Source organism: Nerophis ophidion, linkage group LG12 (assembly GCF_033978795.1).
Source record: "Nerophis ophidion isolate RoL-2023_Sa linkage group LG12, RoL_Noph_v1.0, whole genome shotgun sequence".
Taxonomy (NCBI): domain Eukaryota; kingdom Metazoa; phylum Chordata; class Actinopteri; order Syngnathiformes; family Syngnathidae; genus Nerophis; species Nerophis ophidion.
This window is the reverse complement of record NC_084622.1, coordinates 64,617,630-64,636,898: the sequence shown is the minus strand read 5'-3', so window position 1 is coordinate 64,636,898 and position 19,269 is coordinate 64,617,630. Positions and strand designations below refer to the sequence as shown.

The following is a 19,269-nucleotide window of genomic DNA, read 5'->3' as shown; positions in this document are numbered from 1 at the left end:
TACTTTTATTCAATTGAAACTGTAAAAAGGTCAGGAGAAATTGTACAAGATTGATGTCTAGTATGGTGCAAAGTTGACACATTTAATGCTTTTAATCTTGGGAGCTGTACTGAGGGGGTTATTTGTTGTTGATGGCAAAACCCTTTGTCTTGTTGCATTGGAGACTTAGTGTGACATGTTTCAGGTGTAAAAAAAAGGGGATACCTATTGAAAAGATCTACAACAAGAGCCAAAGGGACAAGTTTGCCTGGGCCATTGAGATGACCGAGGAGGACTTTGAGTTCTAACTTCCCACCTGGTTTTTAATTGCTGTAATGCAATTAACCTATCTGCTGTTATGTAAACCCATGGTCACATTATTTTGATAGACGTTTCATGCAGTTGTGACATAATCAAGCTCTAGTATTTGATATGTTTTGATGCTTTTCTGTTTAGCACTTCCTCTGCAAGGTTACTGTTGTGTATTTTGTTTATGCCGTTTTGTGTTTGCATTTATTTGAATAAAAGGTTCCTTAAATGCAGCGATGTGCCAAGTGTCTTCAGTTGTAAACACCGTTTATTTGGATCAATCACTAACAGTGTACAAAGTCAACATGAGATTTTACCTTGCATTGAAAAATAGTTTGAAAGGCACCTCATAGTTGGATACAAAATATGCCTTTACACCAATTTCAAACTAATATGCATTTTATTAAATATCTTTAATAGAAGAAAATCTGTCGGGTTGGAATGCATCTCACCTCATGAACAGTATTGTTCTGTATGGATCAAGCAGCACTTCACAAGAACTTGCAATGATTATAGAACACCCTGGTCAGTGCACAAACACTTTCTACAATTCTAATGAGCAAACCACACTATTCTACTTTACAAATAACGTTCAGCTTGTGTTCCCTCCCAATCAATACATAACCATCTGTCACAACAGTCAATATATATATATATAAAAAGAAATTACACAAAAACATCAAACCAATTCCATCTTCAGGATTAGAATTCCACGGCGGCAGTGCGTTGTGTGCGACTGTCTCTTAGAATCTGCATGAGATAACCAGAGTGACGATTGGTTAGCAACATGCTAGTGAAGCACCTTTTAACTGTCATTTAACATTCATCATTGTGATGACTTTATAGACAGATGCTATTTGTTGCAGGAGCGCTCTGATTTCTTTTACACTATGTAGCCAAAAGTATTTGGCCACCCATCGAGATGATCAGAGTCTGGTGTCCTAATCACAGGTGTATAAAATCAAGCACTTCTGCATGGAGACGGTTTCTACAAACATTTGTGAACAAATGGGCCGCTCTCAGTGATTTCCAGCATGGAACTGTCGTAGGATGCAACCTGTGCAAAAAAATCCAGTCGTGAAATTTCCTCGCTCCAAAATATTCCAAAGTCAAATGTCTGCTTTATGAGAAAATGGAAGAGTTTGGGATCAACAGCAACTTGGCCACCAAATGGTAGGCCACGTAAACTGACAGAGGGGTCAGCAAATTCTGAAGCGCATAGTGCAAAGAGGTTGCTAAAGAGCTCCGAACTTCGTATGACCTTCCAATTAGCCCACGTACAGTATGCAGAGAGCTTCATGGAATGGGTTTCCATGGCCGAGCAGCTACATCAAAGCCATCCATCACAAAGTCCAATGCAATGCGTGGGATGCAGTGGTGTAAAGCACGTCCCCACTGCACTTAGAGCAGTAGAGACGGCTTCTCTGGAGGGATGAATCACGCTTTTCCATCTGCCAGTCTGATGGACCAGTCTGGGTTTTGAGGTTGCCAGGAGAACAGGACAGATTATTAGAATATCATGAAAAAGTTGATTTATTTCAGTAATTATATTCAGAACGTGAAACTTACATAATATATCAATTCATTACACACATAGTGATATATTTGAAATGTTTATTTCGTTAAATTTTGATGATTAGAACTGACAATTACTGAAAATCCCAAATTCAGTATCTCAGAAAATTTAAATATTAGTTACTAGTACCAAAAAATATTTTTTAGAAATGTGGGCCAACTGAGAAGTATGAACATGGAAAGTTTCAGCATGCACGGCAATCAATACTTAGTTGCAGCTCCTTTTGCCTGAATTGCTGCAGCAATACGGCGTGGCATGAAGTCCACCAGTCTGTTGCATGGAGTCCACCAGTCTGTGGCATGGAGTCCACCAGTCTGTGGCATGGAGTCCACCAGTCTGTTGCACTCCTCAGGTGTTATGAGAGCCCAGCTTGCTTTAATAGTGGCCTTCAACTCTTCAGCATTGTTGGGTCTGGCATCTGGCATCTTCCGCTTCACAATACCTCATAGCTTTTCTATGGGGTTAAGGTCAGGTGAGTTTGCAGGCCAATCAAGAACAGGGACACCATGGTCCTTAAACCAGGTACTGGTAGATTTGGCTCTGTGTGCAGGTGCCAAGTCATGTTGGAAAAGGAAATCTTCACCTCCATAAAATTGGTCGGCGGCAGGCAGCATAAAGTGTTGTAAAACTTCTGGTAGACTGCTGCATTGACCCTAGACCTCAGGAAACACAGTGGACCAACACCAGCAGGTGACATGGCACCCCAGACCATTACCCATTGTGGACATTTGACACTGGACTTCAGGCAACGTGGATTCTGTGCCTCTCCTGTCTTCCTCCAGACTCTGGGACCTTGATTTCCAAAGGAGATACAAAATTTACTTTCATCTGAAAACATAACTTTGGACCGCTCAGCAGCAGTCTAGTCCTTTTTGTCTTGAGCCCAGGCGAGACGCTTTTGACGTTGTCTCTTATTCAAGAGTGGCTTTACACAAGGAATGCGACAGCTGAAGCCCATATCTTGCATACGTCGGTGCGTGGTGGTTCTTGAAGCACTGACTCCAGCTGCAGTCCACTCTTTGTGGATCTCCCCCACATTTTTGAATCGGTTTTGTTTGACAATCCTCTCCAGGGCGCGGTTATCCCTCTTGCTTGTACGCTTTTTTCTACTACATCTTTGTTTTCCCTTTGCCTCTCTATTAATGTACTTGGACACAGAGCTCTGGCAACATCCAACCTCTTTGGCAATGACCTTTTGGGTCTTGCCCTCCTTCTTTAAAGTATCAATGGTCATCTTTTGGACAGTTGTCCAGTCAGCAGTCTTCCCCATGATTGTGTGATACAGAATCAAAACAAGAGACCATTTAAAGGCTTTTCCATGTGTTTTGAGTTAGTTAGCTAATTAGACTGTGCCACCAGGTGTCTTCAATATCTGACCTTTTCACCATATTCTAATTTTCTGAAATGTTGAATTTAGGGTTTTCATTGGTTGTCAGCTATAATCATCTCCTTTTTGGCAAAAAACACTTGAAATGTATCAGTCTGTTTGGAATGAATGTATACATTCTACAAGTTTGACTTTCTAAACGGAATTCATGAAATAAATGAACTTTTACATGATATTCTAATAATATGACCAGCACCTGTACATTCTGGACTGCAGTGTGCTGAATGTGAAATTTGGGGGAGGAGGAATTATGGTGTGGGTTTTTTTTTCAGGAGTTTGAACTTGGCCCACTAGTTCCAGTGAAAGTACCTTTGAATGCACCAGGATACCAAAACATTTTGGACAATTTCTTGCTCCCAATCTTGTGGGCAGTTTGGAGCGGGCCCCTTCCTCTTCCAACATGACTGTGAGAGCAGGGTTCATAAAGACATGGATGACAGAGTCTGGTGTGGATGAACTTGACTGGCCTGCACAGAGTCCTGACATGAACCCAATAGAACACCTTTGGGATGAATTAGAACGGAGACAGAGCCAGGCCTTCTCGACCAGCATCAGTGCATGACTTCACCAATGCGCTTTTTGAAGAATGGTCAAAGTCCTATAAACACACTCTGCAACCTTGTGGACAGCCTTCCCAGAAGAGTTGAAGCTGTAATAGCTGCAAAAGGTGGACCGAGATCATACTGAACCCTATGGGTTAGGAATGGGATGGCACTTCAAGTTTATGTGAGTCAAGGCAGGTCGCCTAATACTTTTGGCAATATAGTGTATTTGCAATATTCAGTAACCAGTAAAAGAGATCTCAGTCACGCAGAACTGTCAAAATGGAGATGGATCATTTTACCTTCATGAGGAACCTTGACCCTCTTTCGGCTTTTCAGGGTTTGCCTCGTTTTCCTCGACGCCTGCCTGCGTCATCAGGTCAGCAATATTCTTCTCCAAGTCATCAATCCGTGTGCTCATCTCATCAAGTAGATAAACAGTTAAGGTAATTTGTGTACAATGACAATTGAAGGAATTACAGAAACGCGCGCAATAAGGATTGAGTACCGTTCACATTTCAACCGTACCTGGGAATCAATACTGTTACAATATTCTGTACTTTTGTGTTCATGTGTAAATATATGCTAGTAGTTTAATGATTTTTTTTTTTAATTCAACAGTTAAAATTGATCTGATTAAAGTGCTATCCAGTTATATCACTTTTAAGTCTCATTTTCAAGTATAGTCTTTGCCATGAAGCTTAATGGGCCGGTCTAGATTTATGTTGAGACCTCTAAAGTGTTTGTACTGTAAATATTAAAAACTTACTATAATTGTGTAAGTGTACTTATTACACACTTGAATTACTAAAATTGGAGGTGTTGAAATCACCATGTAAAATCGCTAATGGTAATCTGTGGCATAATCACAAAGCCAATGTAAATTAGCATTCAACTTTGGAAAAGTGGAGCGTTTTAACAGGCATACTTTCTTTGTTGGCATTGAAAATTGCAGTATTTCGTAGACAAGGGATTCTCAAACTGATCCGAACTGAGGATGTCGTGGCTTGTGCAGCCCTTTGAGACACTTGTGATTTAAGGCTATATAAATAAACATTGATTGATGGATACGTGTACCACTAGTGGTATGCAAAGGAATCACTTTAATAAAGTACAGTGTTTTATTTTCTTATATTCAAACAGTGTTACTGTTAAACAGTGTAATGTTACTGTGGCAAAAATAATAAATATACGTCTTAAAATATCGGCCTTGTTTTTAATTAACTCTTAGGCCCACTAAGTTACTGTATTTCAATGTTTATTATGGTCATACTTGGGGAAATAAGTTTTTTTCTGAGGTGGTACTTAGTGAAAAGAAATTTAAAAACCACTGTCCTTGACAGTTTGACTGAACCTTTTTGTGAGTGCTTTTTGAGGGTTTGTTTCCCTGCCAAGTGTTTGTTTGGGCTCTTGTCTGCAACTGGATGTGATGTCACAAGCAACAAAAGGTAAAAAAATATGGCACCGTTTGTTTTTATGATAATCCATCCTCTGTAGTACTGACATCCCTAACGCTCGGTGTGAAAGAACAATCTTGTTGCCCTTGATGAGACACTACCTACAAATTCTGAGTGTTACAACAAAGTAGCTTTAAAATGTAGGATATTCCTCCCGATGATCTGGTCTGACATGGTCTGGAACTTGTCTTGCATCTGCTGCAGCAAAGTTTGGACCTGGTGAAACAATCAGGAATTTAGTTGAAATGCTAACAAAACTGAAGAAAAATAAACGAAAAGGTCAATGTGAAATGTAGCCTATTTATGTAAGCAAGAACTCTCCAGGTAAATATCTGCCAAAGAGATGTACGTTTTCTTGGCAACAATGTTAAAAATGCCAAACATTTTACACAAACACAATCATAAATAGTATTTGATGTGCTATGCACCGTATTTTTATTTTTTAAATACTTTAACATTGTACCTCTAAACGAGAGATGTATCGATTACTGCTTTTATTAATTAACCACTGTAAAATACCCAACTGTTAGTATTGCCATTCAAAAAAATATATATTTTTAAAGCAGCTGGTCCGCTAATCGCAAGCTATCTTAAACGCTAACATGAATACAAGACAACATAATATCCATTACAAACATCTATTTTGCCTTTATCATTAGGAAACACTAAAACCTTGATTCCTCAAAACGAAAGAATATCCAAACACTCAAATATTTCGAAGGCACTGGAACAATATTTAATTTTTCTTCACCCATGGAAAGTATATTATGTGTCAATTTACATAAATGTTATATTTAACGCTTAAATCCCTGGAGTCTTCCTCAACTTCAGATCTATTCCTCATTTCAAAATGTTTTTTTTTTGTTTGTTTTTAGCCCTGGCAAACACACAAAATATGCAAAATCTTCTACCAAAAGTATTTTTCAAAGTGGAATATTTGATCTGACGTAATCGGGATTGAGTTGGGGGCAAGGGGTAGGGTGTAGCGGGGGTGTGGGTGGGTATATGGGTATTTGTTCTGTTGTGTTTATGTTGTGTTACGGTGCAGATGTTCTTCCGAAATGTGTTTGTCATTCTTGTTTGGTGTGGGTTCACAGTGTGGTGCATATTTGTAACAGTGTTAAAAATGTTTATATGGCCACCCTTAGTGTGACCTGTATGGCTGTTGACCAAGAATGCCTTGATTAACACTCAATTAACTAGGTCTGTCTCTCACTCTTTTATCTCTTTCATCCCTCCCTCACGATTGTTGCTGCGTGCGCACACCTTCACAATTTGTTTTGATTTTGACTCCTCTTAACCTTGTAGGTACATTGGAAATACACGCAAACTTGACACAAAACGCCGGTCATTTGAGGCATTTAAGAAACCCCGCCCGGACACTCCCGCCAAGGAGGACATGTCCGGGGAAAAGAGGACGTATGGTCAGTCTAATCCAACATAATTTCCTGACTCATATGGTAACAGGGTTTGTAGCCAAGGTAGACTCAAGCACCCCCTGCAACACCAAAAGGGACAAGCGGTAGGAAAATAGATGGATGCCCTCTGGATCTAATGTGAGTGTGAATGTTGTCCATGTTGGCCTTGCAATGAAGTGGCGACTTGTCCTGGGTCTACCCCGCCTTTCGCCCAAATGCAGCTGAGATAGCCTCCAGCCACACCGAAAGGGACAAGCGGTAGGAAATGGATGGATTGATATCTTGCCATTTGGTGACAGCAACAGAACTGTATAGTTATGGTTACTTTAAGCCCTTTTCCACAACAATTGGCATCCCAAACCAACACAACGAATGATAATAGATTCAGAAGGTAATTACATTATCCATCCATTTTCTACCGCTTGTCCCTTCTTTATCTGTCAGTGTCAATTGAACACACAAGAGCGCTTTGGGATACGGAAAGTCGCTATTCCAAAACCCGTATCGTCTTTTTTGCCAACGAAAAGACTTAACGGTCTACATTCTAATACGTTTTCTGACAACTTAAACGACAATTTAGGCTTGGAATGTGCTTAAAAAAAATGGTGGCTAAGCAGCTAGCCGTCGTTAGCAGCTAACCAAGCTAACTACCCGTATCACCACTCACCACGTTCGTAAGGTCCTGCACGGACTTGGGATCCGTCTCAGCCATTATTTTCTCCTAAAATATATATTTGGGAGAAAAAAACAAACACTCAATGTTGTTCTGAGATGTTAGCAAGCCGTCGCTGAGACAACTGCGCACGCATCAGCTGCTCGGCAACACCGAGGAATTCTCGCGAGAGTTCAGCGCGGTTCTCAAAAGGAATGTGGGACTTTGTGTTTATCAAGGAGCGACGTCTGAGCGAGAGTGTGTACGCGCCTTTTATTTTCGCAGTTGCTGGCTCGGGAGGAAGACCGGAGGAGAGATTTTTTTTATGTATTTTTTAATCAGGACGCCAAGCCGCATGCTTGTTTTGTTGTCTTCCGATACAACTTGGCACCGGCGGTAAGAGCGAGTGTGTGCGCGCGCACGAAACGCGCGTCCTCGCGGTGGATTAAAAGACGTTGGAGGTGTCAAATCAGCTCTGAGGGGGAAAACATCTAACTTGAGGAAAGTCTATGAAGTGGACAGGTAAAGTTGGTCCTACGATATTACGCTATTTATATCAAAGGCGACTTAACATGCTGATGTTTTTGTAGGGTTTCAGTAGTTTTCTGACATTGCTACTTAAAACAGACCGCGGCAAAATACGAGCCGCGGACAGCATGTTGCCCATTAAAGGCCTACTGAAAGCCACTACTAGCGACCATGCAGTCTGATAGTTTATATATCAATGATGAAATATTAACATTGCAACACATGCCAATACGGCCGCTTTAGTTTACTAAATTGCAATTTAAAATTTCCTGCAGTTTCCTGTTGAAAACGTCGCGGAATGATGATGTTTGTGACATTATTGGTTGGAGGGGACATATTAGTCCAGCACCACTCACGGCTAAAAGTCGTCTCTTTTTATCGCGCAATTACACAGAATTTTGGACATCTGTGTTGCTGAATCTTTTGCAATTTGTTCAATAATTAATGGAGACGTCAATTAAGAATGCTGTTGGTGGATTGCAGCTGCCTTTAGCACCGAAACACAGCCGGTGTTTCTTTGTTGCGAAGCTTTAACACAGAGCGGTCAAGCGAACATGTTTCCCTACGTCAACCAGCAAGTTTTTGGATGGGAAAATTGTGATATTAAGTCAGCTCTTACCGGAGACTTTAGTGGATTATGCGACCTCATCCTGCAGCTCAAAAAAGCAGCAATGATCTTGGCTCCTCGGCTTCACTCAGAGACACTGGCGTTCACCGCAGCCATCCTACTTTCAGGTATCACACTAAAATACTATTAACACAATAAGCAGATAAGGGATTTTCCAGAATTATCCTAGTAAATGTGTCTAATTACATCTGAAACTCTCCCACTGCCGCCGCCTGGAGCCGTCGCCTTTTCTTTTCTTTTTTTTGCTTCACTCTAACTTTCCTCATCCACAAATCTTTTATCCTTGCAGAAATTAATTGGGAAATCGTCGCTTTCTCGGTCCGAATTGCTCTTACTGCTGGTGGGTCACATTATAAACAATGTGAGGATGTGAGGAGCCCTCACACCGGTGACGTCACACGCACATCGTCTGCTACTTCCGGTAAAGGCAAGGCTTTTTTATTAGCGACCAAAAGTTGCAAACTTTATCGTGGATGTTCTCTACTAAATACTTTCAGCAAAAATATGGCAATATTGCGAAACGATCAAGTATGACACATAGAATGGACCTGCTATCCCCGTTTAAATAAGAAAATCTCATTTCAGTTGGCCTTTAAAGCCACTACTAGCGACCACACAGTCTGATAGTTCATATATCAATGATGAAATCTTATTTAAAAAAAACATTTAAAAAAAGTGGAATGAGGTGAAATCTAATGAGAAAAACTGGCAGTGTTGACACAAAGCTGCCATGTAGGCATTTTTTTTCCATTTCTCAAAAATAAAAAATAAGAATCTATGTTATAATGGCAAATGGGCTATACTTGTATAGCGCCTTTATACCTTCAAGGTACTCAAAGCGCTTTGACAGTATTTCCACATTCACCCATTCACACACTGATGGCAGGAGCTGCCATCCAAGGCCCTAACCACCACCCATAGGGAGCAAGGGTGCGGTGTCTTGGTCAAGGACAAAAGGATACGTGACAAGGTTGGTAGAAGATGGGAATTGAACCAAGAACCCTCAGGTTGTTGGCACAACCACTCTCCCAACTGCGCCACGCCGTGGGGGTGTTTTAGTGCCCAAGGCATGGGTAACTTACACATGTGTGATGGTATGGGGGTGTATTAGTGCCCAAGGCATGGGTAACTTACACATGTGTGATGGTATGGGGGTGTATTAGTGCCCAAGACATGGGTAACTTACACATGTGTGATGGTATGGGGGTGTATTAGTGCCCAAGGCATGGGTAACTTACACATGTGTGATGGTATGGGGGTGTATTAGTGCCCAAGGCATGGGTAACTTACACATGTGTGATGGTATGGGGGTGTATTAGTGCCCAAGACATGGGTAACTTACACATGTGTGATGGTATGGGGGTGTATTAGTGCCCAAGGCATGGGTAACTTACACATGTGTGATGGTATGGGGGTGTATTAGTGCCCAAGGCATGGGTAACTTACACATGTGTGATGGTATGGGGGTGTATTAGTGCCCAAGACATGGGTAACTTACACATGTGTGATGGTATGGGGGTGTATTAGTGAACAAGACATGGGTAACTTACACATGTGTGATGGTATGGGGGTGTATTAGTGCCCAAGACATGGGTAACTTACACATGTGTGATGGTATGGGGGTGTATTAGTGCCCAAGACATGGGTAACTTACACATGTGTGATGGTATGGGGGTGTATTAGTGCCCAAGGCATGGGTAACTTACACATGTGTGATGGTATGGGGGTGTATTAGTGCCCAAGACATGGGTAACTTACACATGTGTGATGGTATGGGGGTGTATTAGTGCCCAAGGCATGGGTAACTTACACATGTGTGATGGTATGGGGGTGTATTAGTGCCCAAGACATGGGTAACTTACACATGTGTGATGGTATGGGGGTGTATTAGTGCCCAAGACATGGGTAACTTACACATGTGTGATGGTATGGGGGTGTATTAGTGCCCAAGGCATGGGTAACTTACACATGTGTGATGGTATGGGGGTGTATTAGTGCCCAAGGCATGGGTAACTTACACATGTGTGATGGTATGGGGGTGTATTAGTGCCCAAGACATGGGTAACTTACACATGTGTGATGGTATGGGGGTGTATTAGTGCCCAAGACATGGGTAACTTACACATGTGTGATGGTATGGGGGTGTATTAGTGCCCAAGGCATGGGTAACTTACACATGTGTGATGGTATGGGGGTGTATTAGTGCCCAAGACATGGGTAACTTACACATGTGTGATGGTATGGGGGTGTATTAGTGCCCAAGGCATGGGTAACTTACACATCTGTGAAGGCACCATTAATGCTGAAAGGTACATACAGCTTTTGGAGCAACATATGTTGTCATTCAAGGGGTGGGATGGTGGTATGGGGTAGCGGGGGGTGTATATTTTAGCGTCCCGGATGAGTTTGTGCTGCAAGGGGTTCAGGGTATTTGTTCTGTTGTGTTTATGTTGTGTTACGGCGCAGATGTTCTCCCGAAATGTGTTTGTCATTCCTGTTTGGTGTGGGTCCACGGTGTGGCGCATATTTGTAGCAGTGTTCAAGTTGTTTGTACGTATAATTAATTATTACTTAAAAATGATCATTTTAAAATGTTTTATGTGAAAAATATATTGCATATGTTGTGTGGGTGCCATATAAAAACATCAAAGTTTTGACAAAAGAGCATAAAACTAACAAAATAATAGTTCAAACTTCAAAGTTGATCTTGAAATTTAAGTGTTAAAAGTAAAAAAAAACCCCAATAAAATGCATCACTTTGAGTAGGGAACCTTTCCGATCTCAACTATATTTAGTAGGATTTTATTTAACTTTTCACTGTGATTACTCAAAAATATTAATTAATAAAATCAATGGTGTCCTGCATTATTGATCTTTGAGGGTTTTAATTGCTAAATAAAGGAACTCTCCTGAAGGAATCAATAAAGTACTATCTATCTATCTATCTATCTATCTATCTATCTATCTATCTATCTATCTATCTATCTATCTATCTATCTATCTATCTATCTATCTATCTATCTATCTATCTATCTATCTATCTATCTATCTATCTATCTATCTATCTATCTATCCATCTGTCCGTCCATCCATCCATCCATCCATCCAAATACTGCATATTTGACAGAAAAGGCATACAACCTTATTTGTTTTACTTTACATCAACCTTAAGTTGATATAGAGATTTACTGTAAGCATTAAATAAAAAAAATACAAATACAAATTTACTTATTTTTAACATTTTAGTGACTGAGACCCTCTATGCTCCCCAGGAGCCCTAAGGATAAAAAAAATCCATATATTTTGTTATGGTTTGAAAATGAAAAATATAGAAATGGCCCCCGCATGCTTAAATTTTTCCGTGGGCGGCCCTCTGTGGAAAAAGTTTGGACACCCCTGTATTACGCTAATTATATCAAAGGCGATTTAACATGCTGATGTTTTTGTAGGGTTTCAGCATTTTTGTCACATTGCTACTTAAACGAAACGGCGGCAAAATACGAGCCGCAGACAGCATGCAGCTTATTAAGATTTTCAACCCGGCTCTCCGAACGGTTTACACATTTTTTTAAGACCTTTAACATCAACACTGTAGCCTTTTTAGACCTTTAACATCAAAAGTGTAGATTTTTTTAGATCTTTGACATCAAACTCGCCGACATTATGATGTACAGTGCTGTTTTTAAATGGCCGTAAGTCTAAAACTATAGAAAGTATTTCAATGGTTGGTCCTCTCCAAGGTTTCTCATAGTCAGCATTGTCACTGGCGTCCCACTGGATGTGAATTCTCCCTGCCCACTGGGTGTGAGTTTTCCTTGCCCTTTTGTGGGTTCTTCCGAGGATGTTGTAGTCGTAATGATTTGTGCAGTCCTTTGAGACATTTGTGATTTGGGGCTATATAAATAAACATTGATTGATGATTGATGGTTGAAATCTGCGCTTTTTGGGGTGTACGAATTATTACAGTCGTCCACGTCAGTGTTTTTCAACCTTTTCTGAGCCACATTTTTTTCATTGAAAAATTTCCAAGGCTCACCCCCAGCAGAAATCATTGAAAAATGAAACTCAGTAGCCGATATTGACAATAAAAAGTAATTCTCGCAATTGTTAAATATGAATTGAAACCATACTTGCCAACTCTCCAGATTTTCCCAAGAGACTCCCAAATTTCAGTGCCCCTCCCGAAAATCTCCCGGGGCAACCATTCTCCCGATTTCCACCCGGACAACAATATTGTGGGCGTGCCTTAAAGGCACTGCCTTTAGCGTCCTCTCTCACCTGAAAAGGAGACTATTATATTATGTCTCCGTCATCCATAGGTTGATCTAGAACCCATAAAGTAGGCAGGCACGGAGCTATTTCTCAGCGTGTATTTATTCCAGCCGGCACGTTGATAAATTGACACACAACATCCGGATTCCCATCATGCATTGCTTTAAAACTAGGGCAAGTAGTAATGTCCAAAAAACATCACAGAAACAAAGCAGAAGAACGAGGAAGAAACATGGCAATGACGTGGAAGAAGTAGTACACTTGCAAGTTCTAAGAGGATTGGAAAAAATAATATCAGTTCATCCTGGACAGCTCGAAGGGGAAGAGGTGTGATGCCTGCATATTTTGCAGATCGGACTTCTCCATTGAACATGGTGGCCGAACGGATATACTCATCCATGAAAGGATTTTATATATATATATATATATACAGTATATATATATATATATATATATATATATAAAATTAGGGGTGTGGGAAAAAATCAATTCGAATACGAATCGAATCGTTTACGTTGTGCGTTTCAGAATCGATTCTCATTTTTAAAAAAATCTATTTTTTTATTTTATTTTACATATATATTTTTTTTTAATCAATCCAACAAAACAATACACAGCAATACCATAACAATGCAATCCAATTCCAAAACCGAACCTGACCCAGCAACACTCAGAACTGCAATAAACAGAGCAATTGAGAGGAGACACAAACACCACACAGAACAAACCAAAAGTAGTGAAACAAAAATGAATATTATCAACAACAGTATCAATATTAGTTATAATTTCAGCATAACAGTGATTAAAAATCCCTCACTGACATTATCATTAGACATTTATAAAAATAATAAAAAAGAACAAAAGTGTCACAGTGGCTTACACTTGCATGGCATCTCATAAGCTGGACAACACACTGTGTCCAATGTTTTCACAAAGATAAAATAAGTCAGATTTTTGGTTCGTTTAATAGTTAAAACAAATTTACATCAGTTGATAAAACATTGTCCTTTACAATTATAAAAGCTTTTTACAAAAATCTACTACTCTGCTAGCATGTCAGCAGACTGGGGTAGATCCTGCTGAAATACTATGTATTGAATGAATACAGAATCGTTTTGAATCGGAAAAATATCGTTTTTGAATCGAGAATCGAATCGAATCGAAAAAATCGATATATTATCAAATCGTGACCCCAAGAATCGATATTCAATCGAATCGTGGGACACCCAAAGATTCACAGCCCTTATATATATATATATAGATAATAATAACCCCCCCCCCCCCCCCACCTTCCGAATCTGGAGGTCTCAAGGTTGGCAAGTATGATTCAAACCATAACCTTTTTTCTTTTTTTTTTTTTTTTGTCCTGTCCAGCTTCTCAGGCAAATCATAGTGTTGATTGTTGTCCTTATTAAATTGATTTACAGTATATTTTCATTTGGGGCAGGAGGGGATAGAAAGAGGAAAAAAAGGTAGGCAGAGGGGGAAATTGTGGGGACAAGAGGGGGATAAGACAGAGAGACCAAAAATAGAAACAAAAAAACACAACAATAGTACAACGTCAGCAAATTATGATGTTCAGTGCTGTTTTTAAATGACCAGAAATCTAAGCTTTTGGTTGTTTTATTACGGTCATCTACGTCAGTGTTTTTCAACAATTTCTGAGCCAAGGCACATTTTTTCCTTGAAAAGAATCCCAAGGCACACCAGCAGCAGAAATAATTGAAAAATGAAACACAGTAGCCGATATTGACGATAAAAAGTAATTCTCACAATTGTTAAATATGAATTCAAATCATAACCAAGCATGCATCAATATAGCTTTTGTCTCAAAGTAGGTGTGCTGTCACAACCTTTCACAAAAAAAAGGTATTTTCTGTTTTTTGGTGTTTTCCTGTGTGTAGTGTTTTAGTTCTTCCCTTGCACTCCTATTTTGGTGGCTTTTCTCCTTTTTTTGGTATTTTCCTGTAGCAGTTTCATGTCTTCCTTGAACGCGAGTCTTGTTTTCGCAATCAAGACTATTTAATTTGTGTGGACGCTATCCTTCTTTGTGGGGACATTGTTGATTGTCATGTCATGTACAGATGTACTTTGTGGACGCCGTCTGCTCCGAACGCTGTAAGTCTTTGCTGTCGTCCAGCATGCTGTTTTTGTTTACTTTGCAACAGTTCAGTTTTAGTTTCCTTCTGCGTAGCCATCCCTAAACCTCAATGCATTTTCTCAGCGGCACTTGCTTTTTATTTATTTTTGGTTTAAGTGTTAGATACTTTTTTACCTCCACGCTGCCTCCCGCATATTGTGATCACGGCAAACCATCTACAAAGCAATTAGCTAGCTGCTGCCACCTACTGATATGTAAGAGTACAGCACAGACACTCAACAACGGTACATTTGCGGATTATAATTACGAGTTTACAAAAAATATTGCTAACCAAATGAGGACATTGTAACTTTTGGCATTAGTGTTCCCGAAAAAAAGGGGACCCAAATACACATACTGTACAGCAGATTCTCACAGCTCATTGTGTATGTATCATTTTTACATCGGCCCCCCCAGACACATTTTTTCTCTAAATGTGCCACCTGAGTCAAAATATTTGCCCAGCTCTGACCTAAACGTTACTGTTGTTTGCACATAGTGCTGCAGAACGTCTCTAAAAATAATGCCTCTCAGTTCAGACATGCCAGGGGCTCAGCCCCATGAAGTTACACGATTTGCTTGTGCAACAAAGCTTGCACTGTCTTGCTTGAACACATAGATGGGATTTCTATGTGTAAGTCAGTGTTGTTCAACCTTTTTTGAGCCAAGGCACATTTTTTGCGTTGAAAAAATCTGCATCAATATAGCTCTTGTCTCAAAGTAGGTGTACTGTCACGACCTGTCACATCACGCCCTGACTTATTTGGAGGTTTTTGGTGTTTTCCTTTATGTAGTGTTTTAGTTCTTGTCGTGCGCTTCTGTTTTGGTGGCTTTTTCTCTTTTTTTTTGGTACTTTCCTCAGCGATATTTCCCGCATTTCCTTTGTTTTAGCAATTAAGACTATGTAAGTTAGATAGATAGATAGATAGATAGATAGTACTTTATTGATTCCTTCAGGAGAGTTCCTTCAGGAAAATTAAAATTCCAGCAGCAGTGTACAGAGTTGAGATCAATTTAAAAAAAAAAAAAAGTAAAAAGTAAATAATGGGGGTTTAAAAGGAAACAAAATAGAGAAATATTACAAAAAGAATAAAAACAATGGGAATAACAATATAACAGTAAAATAAGAATATAACAAGACAAAGTAGGCAGTAGTGACCATGTTATGAAAACGTATTGCACTGTTAATGTTTTGCATCCCCTGTCATCCTAGTACCCCCCTGCCCCCCGTCCCAGAGAGGAGTTGTACAGTCTAATGGCGTGTGGGACAAAGGAGGTCTTGAGTCTATTAGTCCTGCACTTGGGATGAAGCAGTCTAGAACTGAACAGGCTCCTCTGGCTACTGATAACACTATGCAGAGGGTGACTGGCATCATCCAGGATGCCCACTAGTTTGTCCACAGTCCTCTTCTCTGCCACCCTCACCAGTGAGTCCAGTTTCATTCCCATTGTAGAACCGGCCCGCCTGATCAGTTTCCCAAGTCTGGAGCTGTCCTTCTTAGATGTACTGCCCCCCCAGCACACTACCATGTAGAACAGAACACTGGCAACCACAGACTGGTAGTACATCCACAGGAGTTTTTTGCAGATGTTGAAAGAGTGCAGTCTCCTGAGGAAGTACAGCCTGCTCTGTCCTTTCTTGTACTGGTGGTCCGTGTTAACAGTCCAGTCCAGCTTATTGTCCACCCAAACCCCGAGGTACTTGAATGAGTCCACGGTCTGTACCTCAACTCCCTCGATCACAATAGGTTGTGACCGTGGACTCGACCTCCCAAAGTCAATGACCAGCTCCTTGGTCTTTGACGGATTGAGCTGCAAGAGGTTCGTGTGGCACCAGACAACAAAGTCCCTCACCAGGTTCCGAAACTCCTCCTCTCTGCCGTCCCTGATGCACCCGACGATGGCTGTGTCATCCGCTTTGTTCGTGTCCTTCTTTGTTGGGACGTTGTTGATTGTCATGTCATGTTCAAATGTACATTGTGGACGCCGTCTTTGTTCCACAGTAAGTCTTTGCAGTCGTCCAGCATTCTGTTTTTGTTTACTTTGTAACCAGTTTGGATTTAGTTTCGTTCTGCATAGCCTTCCCTAAGCTTCAATGCCTTTTCCTATGGCCACTCACCTTTTTTTTTTTTTTTTTTTTTAAGCACTAGATACGTTTTTACCTGCACGCTGCCTCCCGCTGTTTCCGACATCTACAAAGCAATTAGCTATCGGCTGCCACCTATTGATATGGAAGAGTATTACACGGTTACTCTGCCGAACTCTAGACACCGACACTCAACAACAACACATAATATGCAGAATATAATTACTGGTTTTCAAACAATATTTTTAGATTAGATAAGATAGTACTTTATTTATTCCGTCAGGAGAGTTCCTTCAGGAAAATTAAAATCCCATTCAATATCAGACAAACATTACAGGGAGACAGAACAGGATTGTTGACGGGTCTGCCGGCTTCCAGCGCCCCTTACAAAAAAGGTGAGATACAGGTAAACAAGGGAGGGGGGGAATGGGAGAAAAAAAAATAGAAGATTAAAATAAAATAAAAAAAATCGGTCTAAGCCTGGGCCCTGGAGAGGGGGTGCAGACTGAGGCCAAGGGAAAAAAACAACTCATAGCCATAGTACACATCCCTCTTACATGTGTGTAAGAGGGAAACATCAAACATCAAAGAACACAGAGGACATTAAAGACAATAAAGCAGCAGATACAAGCAGACACTTGTACATACAGCTAGGAATAAAAAGTAAAAGAAACATATCCACTGTGGCCTCTGCGGTGTTCCACGCCATCGTCCGCTGGGGAGGAGGGAGCATGGCCAGAGACAGGAGCAGACCCAACAAAGCAACCAAGACAGCCGACTCCACTCTCGGCCAATGTCCAGTCCGCATGGATGAGCGAGGATACGTCCAAGGTGACTGAGGTGTCCAACACCTGCTCACCCAGCCAAGACACCGCGAAGCCTCTCCGTCCCGGCGCTCAGTGCCAGCTCCGCAGCCCTGTCCCCTCATCCGCATCTCCTCCAGTCCCTCCAAACCGACTCCGGTGTGGCAGACACCCTGCAGCTGGTCTCCATGGCCAAAAGGCTCCCGGGAGGCAGATCCAGAAGTCCACAAAAAAGGCACCACAGAGGTCACGAAAGTGCCACCCCTTGTCACACAGTCCCAAAGGGTCCCGGACCAAAAGGCAAAAAAATAGAACACATGAAAACAAGAGGGAAACACAAAAGCATGACACAAGAGGACAGAGCTCCTGCCAACAGCAGCCACTACAGCAGTGCCATCTCGGAAAAAACAAATAGGTGATATTAGATCATTTTAGTTGAAAAACACTGGTCTAAGTAAAGGACATTGTTCTTGGTCACTTTCATCAGGACATAAAGGCATATTTCTTCTGCAATGTCCCCATGCCATGTAGTGTTTAACGTCAAAAATAACCTGTTTGTGAGGTTTTTCTTGCTCTCTAACGTGTTGATCAATGAGGGCCATTTGGTTTGGAGCTGCAGCATGTCAGCTGACACTGGTCACTTATGTGCATGTGACAAAGAAGCCATGCATGTGCAGAGTGAGTATATTGAATATTTAATAATAGTCATCTGTAGAATCACAACCTCATAACATATCAGCTTTCTCACGCAGCACTGTGTCGATACTGCAAATTAAGTAGTCTGTGGTATAATAAACTTGGTTATTTGCGGCCCTGGCTGCTCGACAGAATCGCCCAACTGTGACGGTTTATTTTATTCGTTGCTCGAGCGCTTGTTAGGCCTTATGAGGCGAAAAACCCTCATTGTTTTACGGATTATGGAGTACTTATATTAAATACCAGAACAGACTACAGTGTGTAGTGTTTACACAGAAGTGTTGCTGTGACAAATCTTGGGGGAGGAAGCAGAACTCTTATCTTCATGTCGAGGCAGCAAACGGAGACGCCGCCCTTTCGGTTGTTGGGTCTTTTTCTGCCAGATGATTGCGTGGAGCACTGCAGACGTGTATGTGGGTGCTGAAGTTGTGTTTTTGTTTAGTTGTGCAAAGTATTATTTATTGCTCATTTCAGGGGCGATTTTTTCCGTTGTGTTTTACTTTTGTAGCTGTATCTAAAAATGGCATCACTGAAATGGCAGCTGGTTGCATCCGCTCTGTGGTCTTTTAAAGGCCTACTTAAATGCGATTGTCTTATTTCAACGGGGATAGCAGGTCCATTCTATGTGTCATACTTGATCATTTTGCAATATTGCCATATTTTTGCTGAAAGGATTTAGTAGAGAACATCGAAGAAAAAATTCACAACTTTTGGTGCTGATAAAAAAGCCTTGCCTGTACCAGAAGTAGCAGACGGTATGCGCGTGACGTCACGGGTTCTGGAGCTCCTCACATCT

At 40.9% G+C, this 19,269-nt stretch overlaps 3 protein-coding genes across 5 annotated transcripts in view; 2 read left to right on the top strand and 1 right to left on the bottom strand.

Moving 5' to 3' along the window:
* zgc:173742 (DNA topoisomerase I, mitochondrial) overlaps nucleotides 1-521 on the top strand; it is an 84,847-nt gene extending 84,326 nt beyond the window's left edge. For all 3 annotated transcript variants that reach the window (XM_061917986.1, XM_061917985.1, XM_061917984.1), the window contains exon 19: nucleotides 185-521. In XM_061917986.1, coding sequence (XP_061773970.1) covers nucleotides 185-287 — 103 coding nt within the window. In that variant the 3' untranslated portion in view covers nucleotides 288-521. The remainder of the gene's footprint in view (nucleotides 1-184) is intronic.
* A 17-nt stretch (nucleotides 522-538) lies between these two features.
* Nucleotides 539-7,518, bottom strand: hsbp1b (heat shock factor binding protein 1b). The gene is made up of 4 exons (XM_061917998.1): nucleotides 7,336-7,518; nucleotides 5,400-5,466; nucleotides 4,096-4,222; nucleotides 539-1,038 (listed from the first exon to the last, which is right to left on the bottom strand). Exons 1-3 carry the CDS (start codon nucleotides 7,378-7,380, stop codon nucleotides 4,098-4,100), a joined length of 237 nt encoding a protein of 78 aa, XP_061773982.1. The 5' UTR covers nucleotides 7,381-7,518; the 3' UTR covers nucleotides 539-1,038; nucleotides 4,096-4,097.
* Nucleotides 7,519-7,523: 5 nt separating this feature from the next.
* si:dkey-246g23.2 (solute carrier family 66 member 2) overlaps nucleotides 7,524-19,269 on the top strand; it is a 77,418-nt gene continuing 65,672 nt past the window's right edge. Inside the window, exon 1 of the mRNA XM_061917996.1 lies at nucleotides 7,524-7,842. The gene's annotated coding sequence lies outside the window, so the exon portion shown is untranslated. The remainder of the gene's footprint in view (nucleotides 7,843-19,269) is intronic.

What these genes read in the sequence shown, in the direction of transcription:
- hsbp1b (XM_061917998.1), bottom strand. Translation starts at nt 7,380, where the DNA reads ATGGCTGAGACGGATCCCAAGTCCGTGCAGGACCTTACGAACGTG. An exon ending in TGCAGGACCTTACGAACGTG is followed by an intron (nt 5,467 to 7,335) that starts GTGAGTGGTGAT and finishes TTGTTTCACCAG; the next exon opens with GTCCAAACTTTGCTGCAGCA. An exon ending in AGACCAGATCATCGGGAGGA is followed by an intron (nt 4,223 to 5,399) that starts ATATCCTACATT and finishes CTGTTTATCTAC; the next exon opens with TTGATGAGATGAGCACACGG.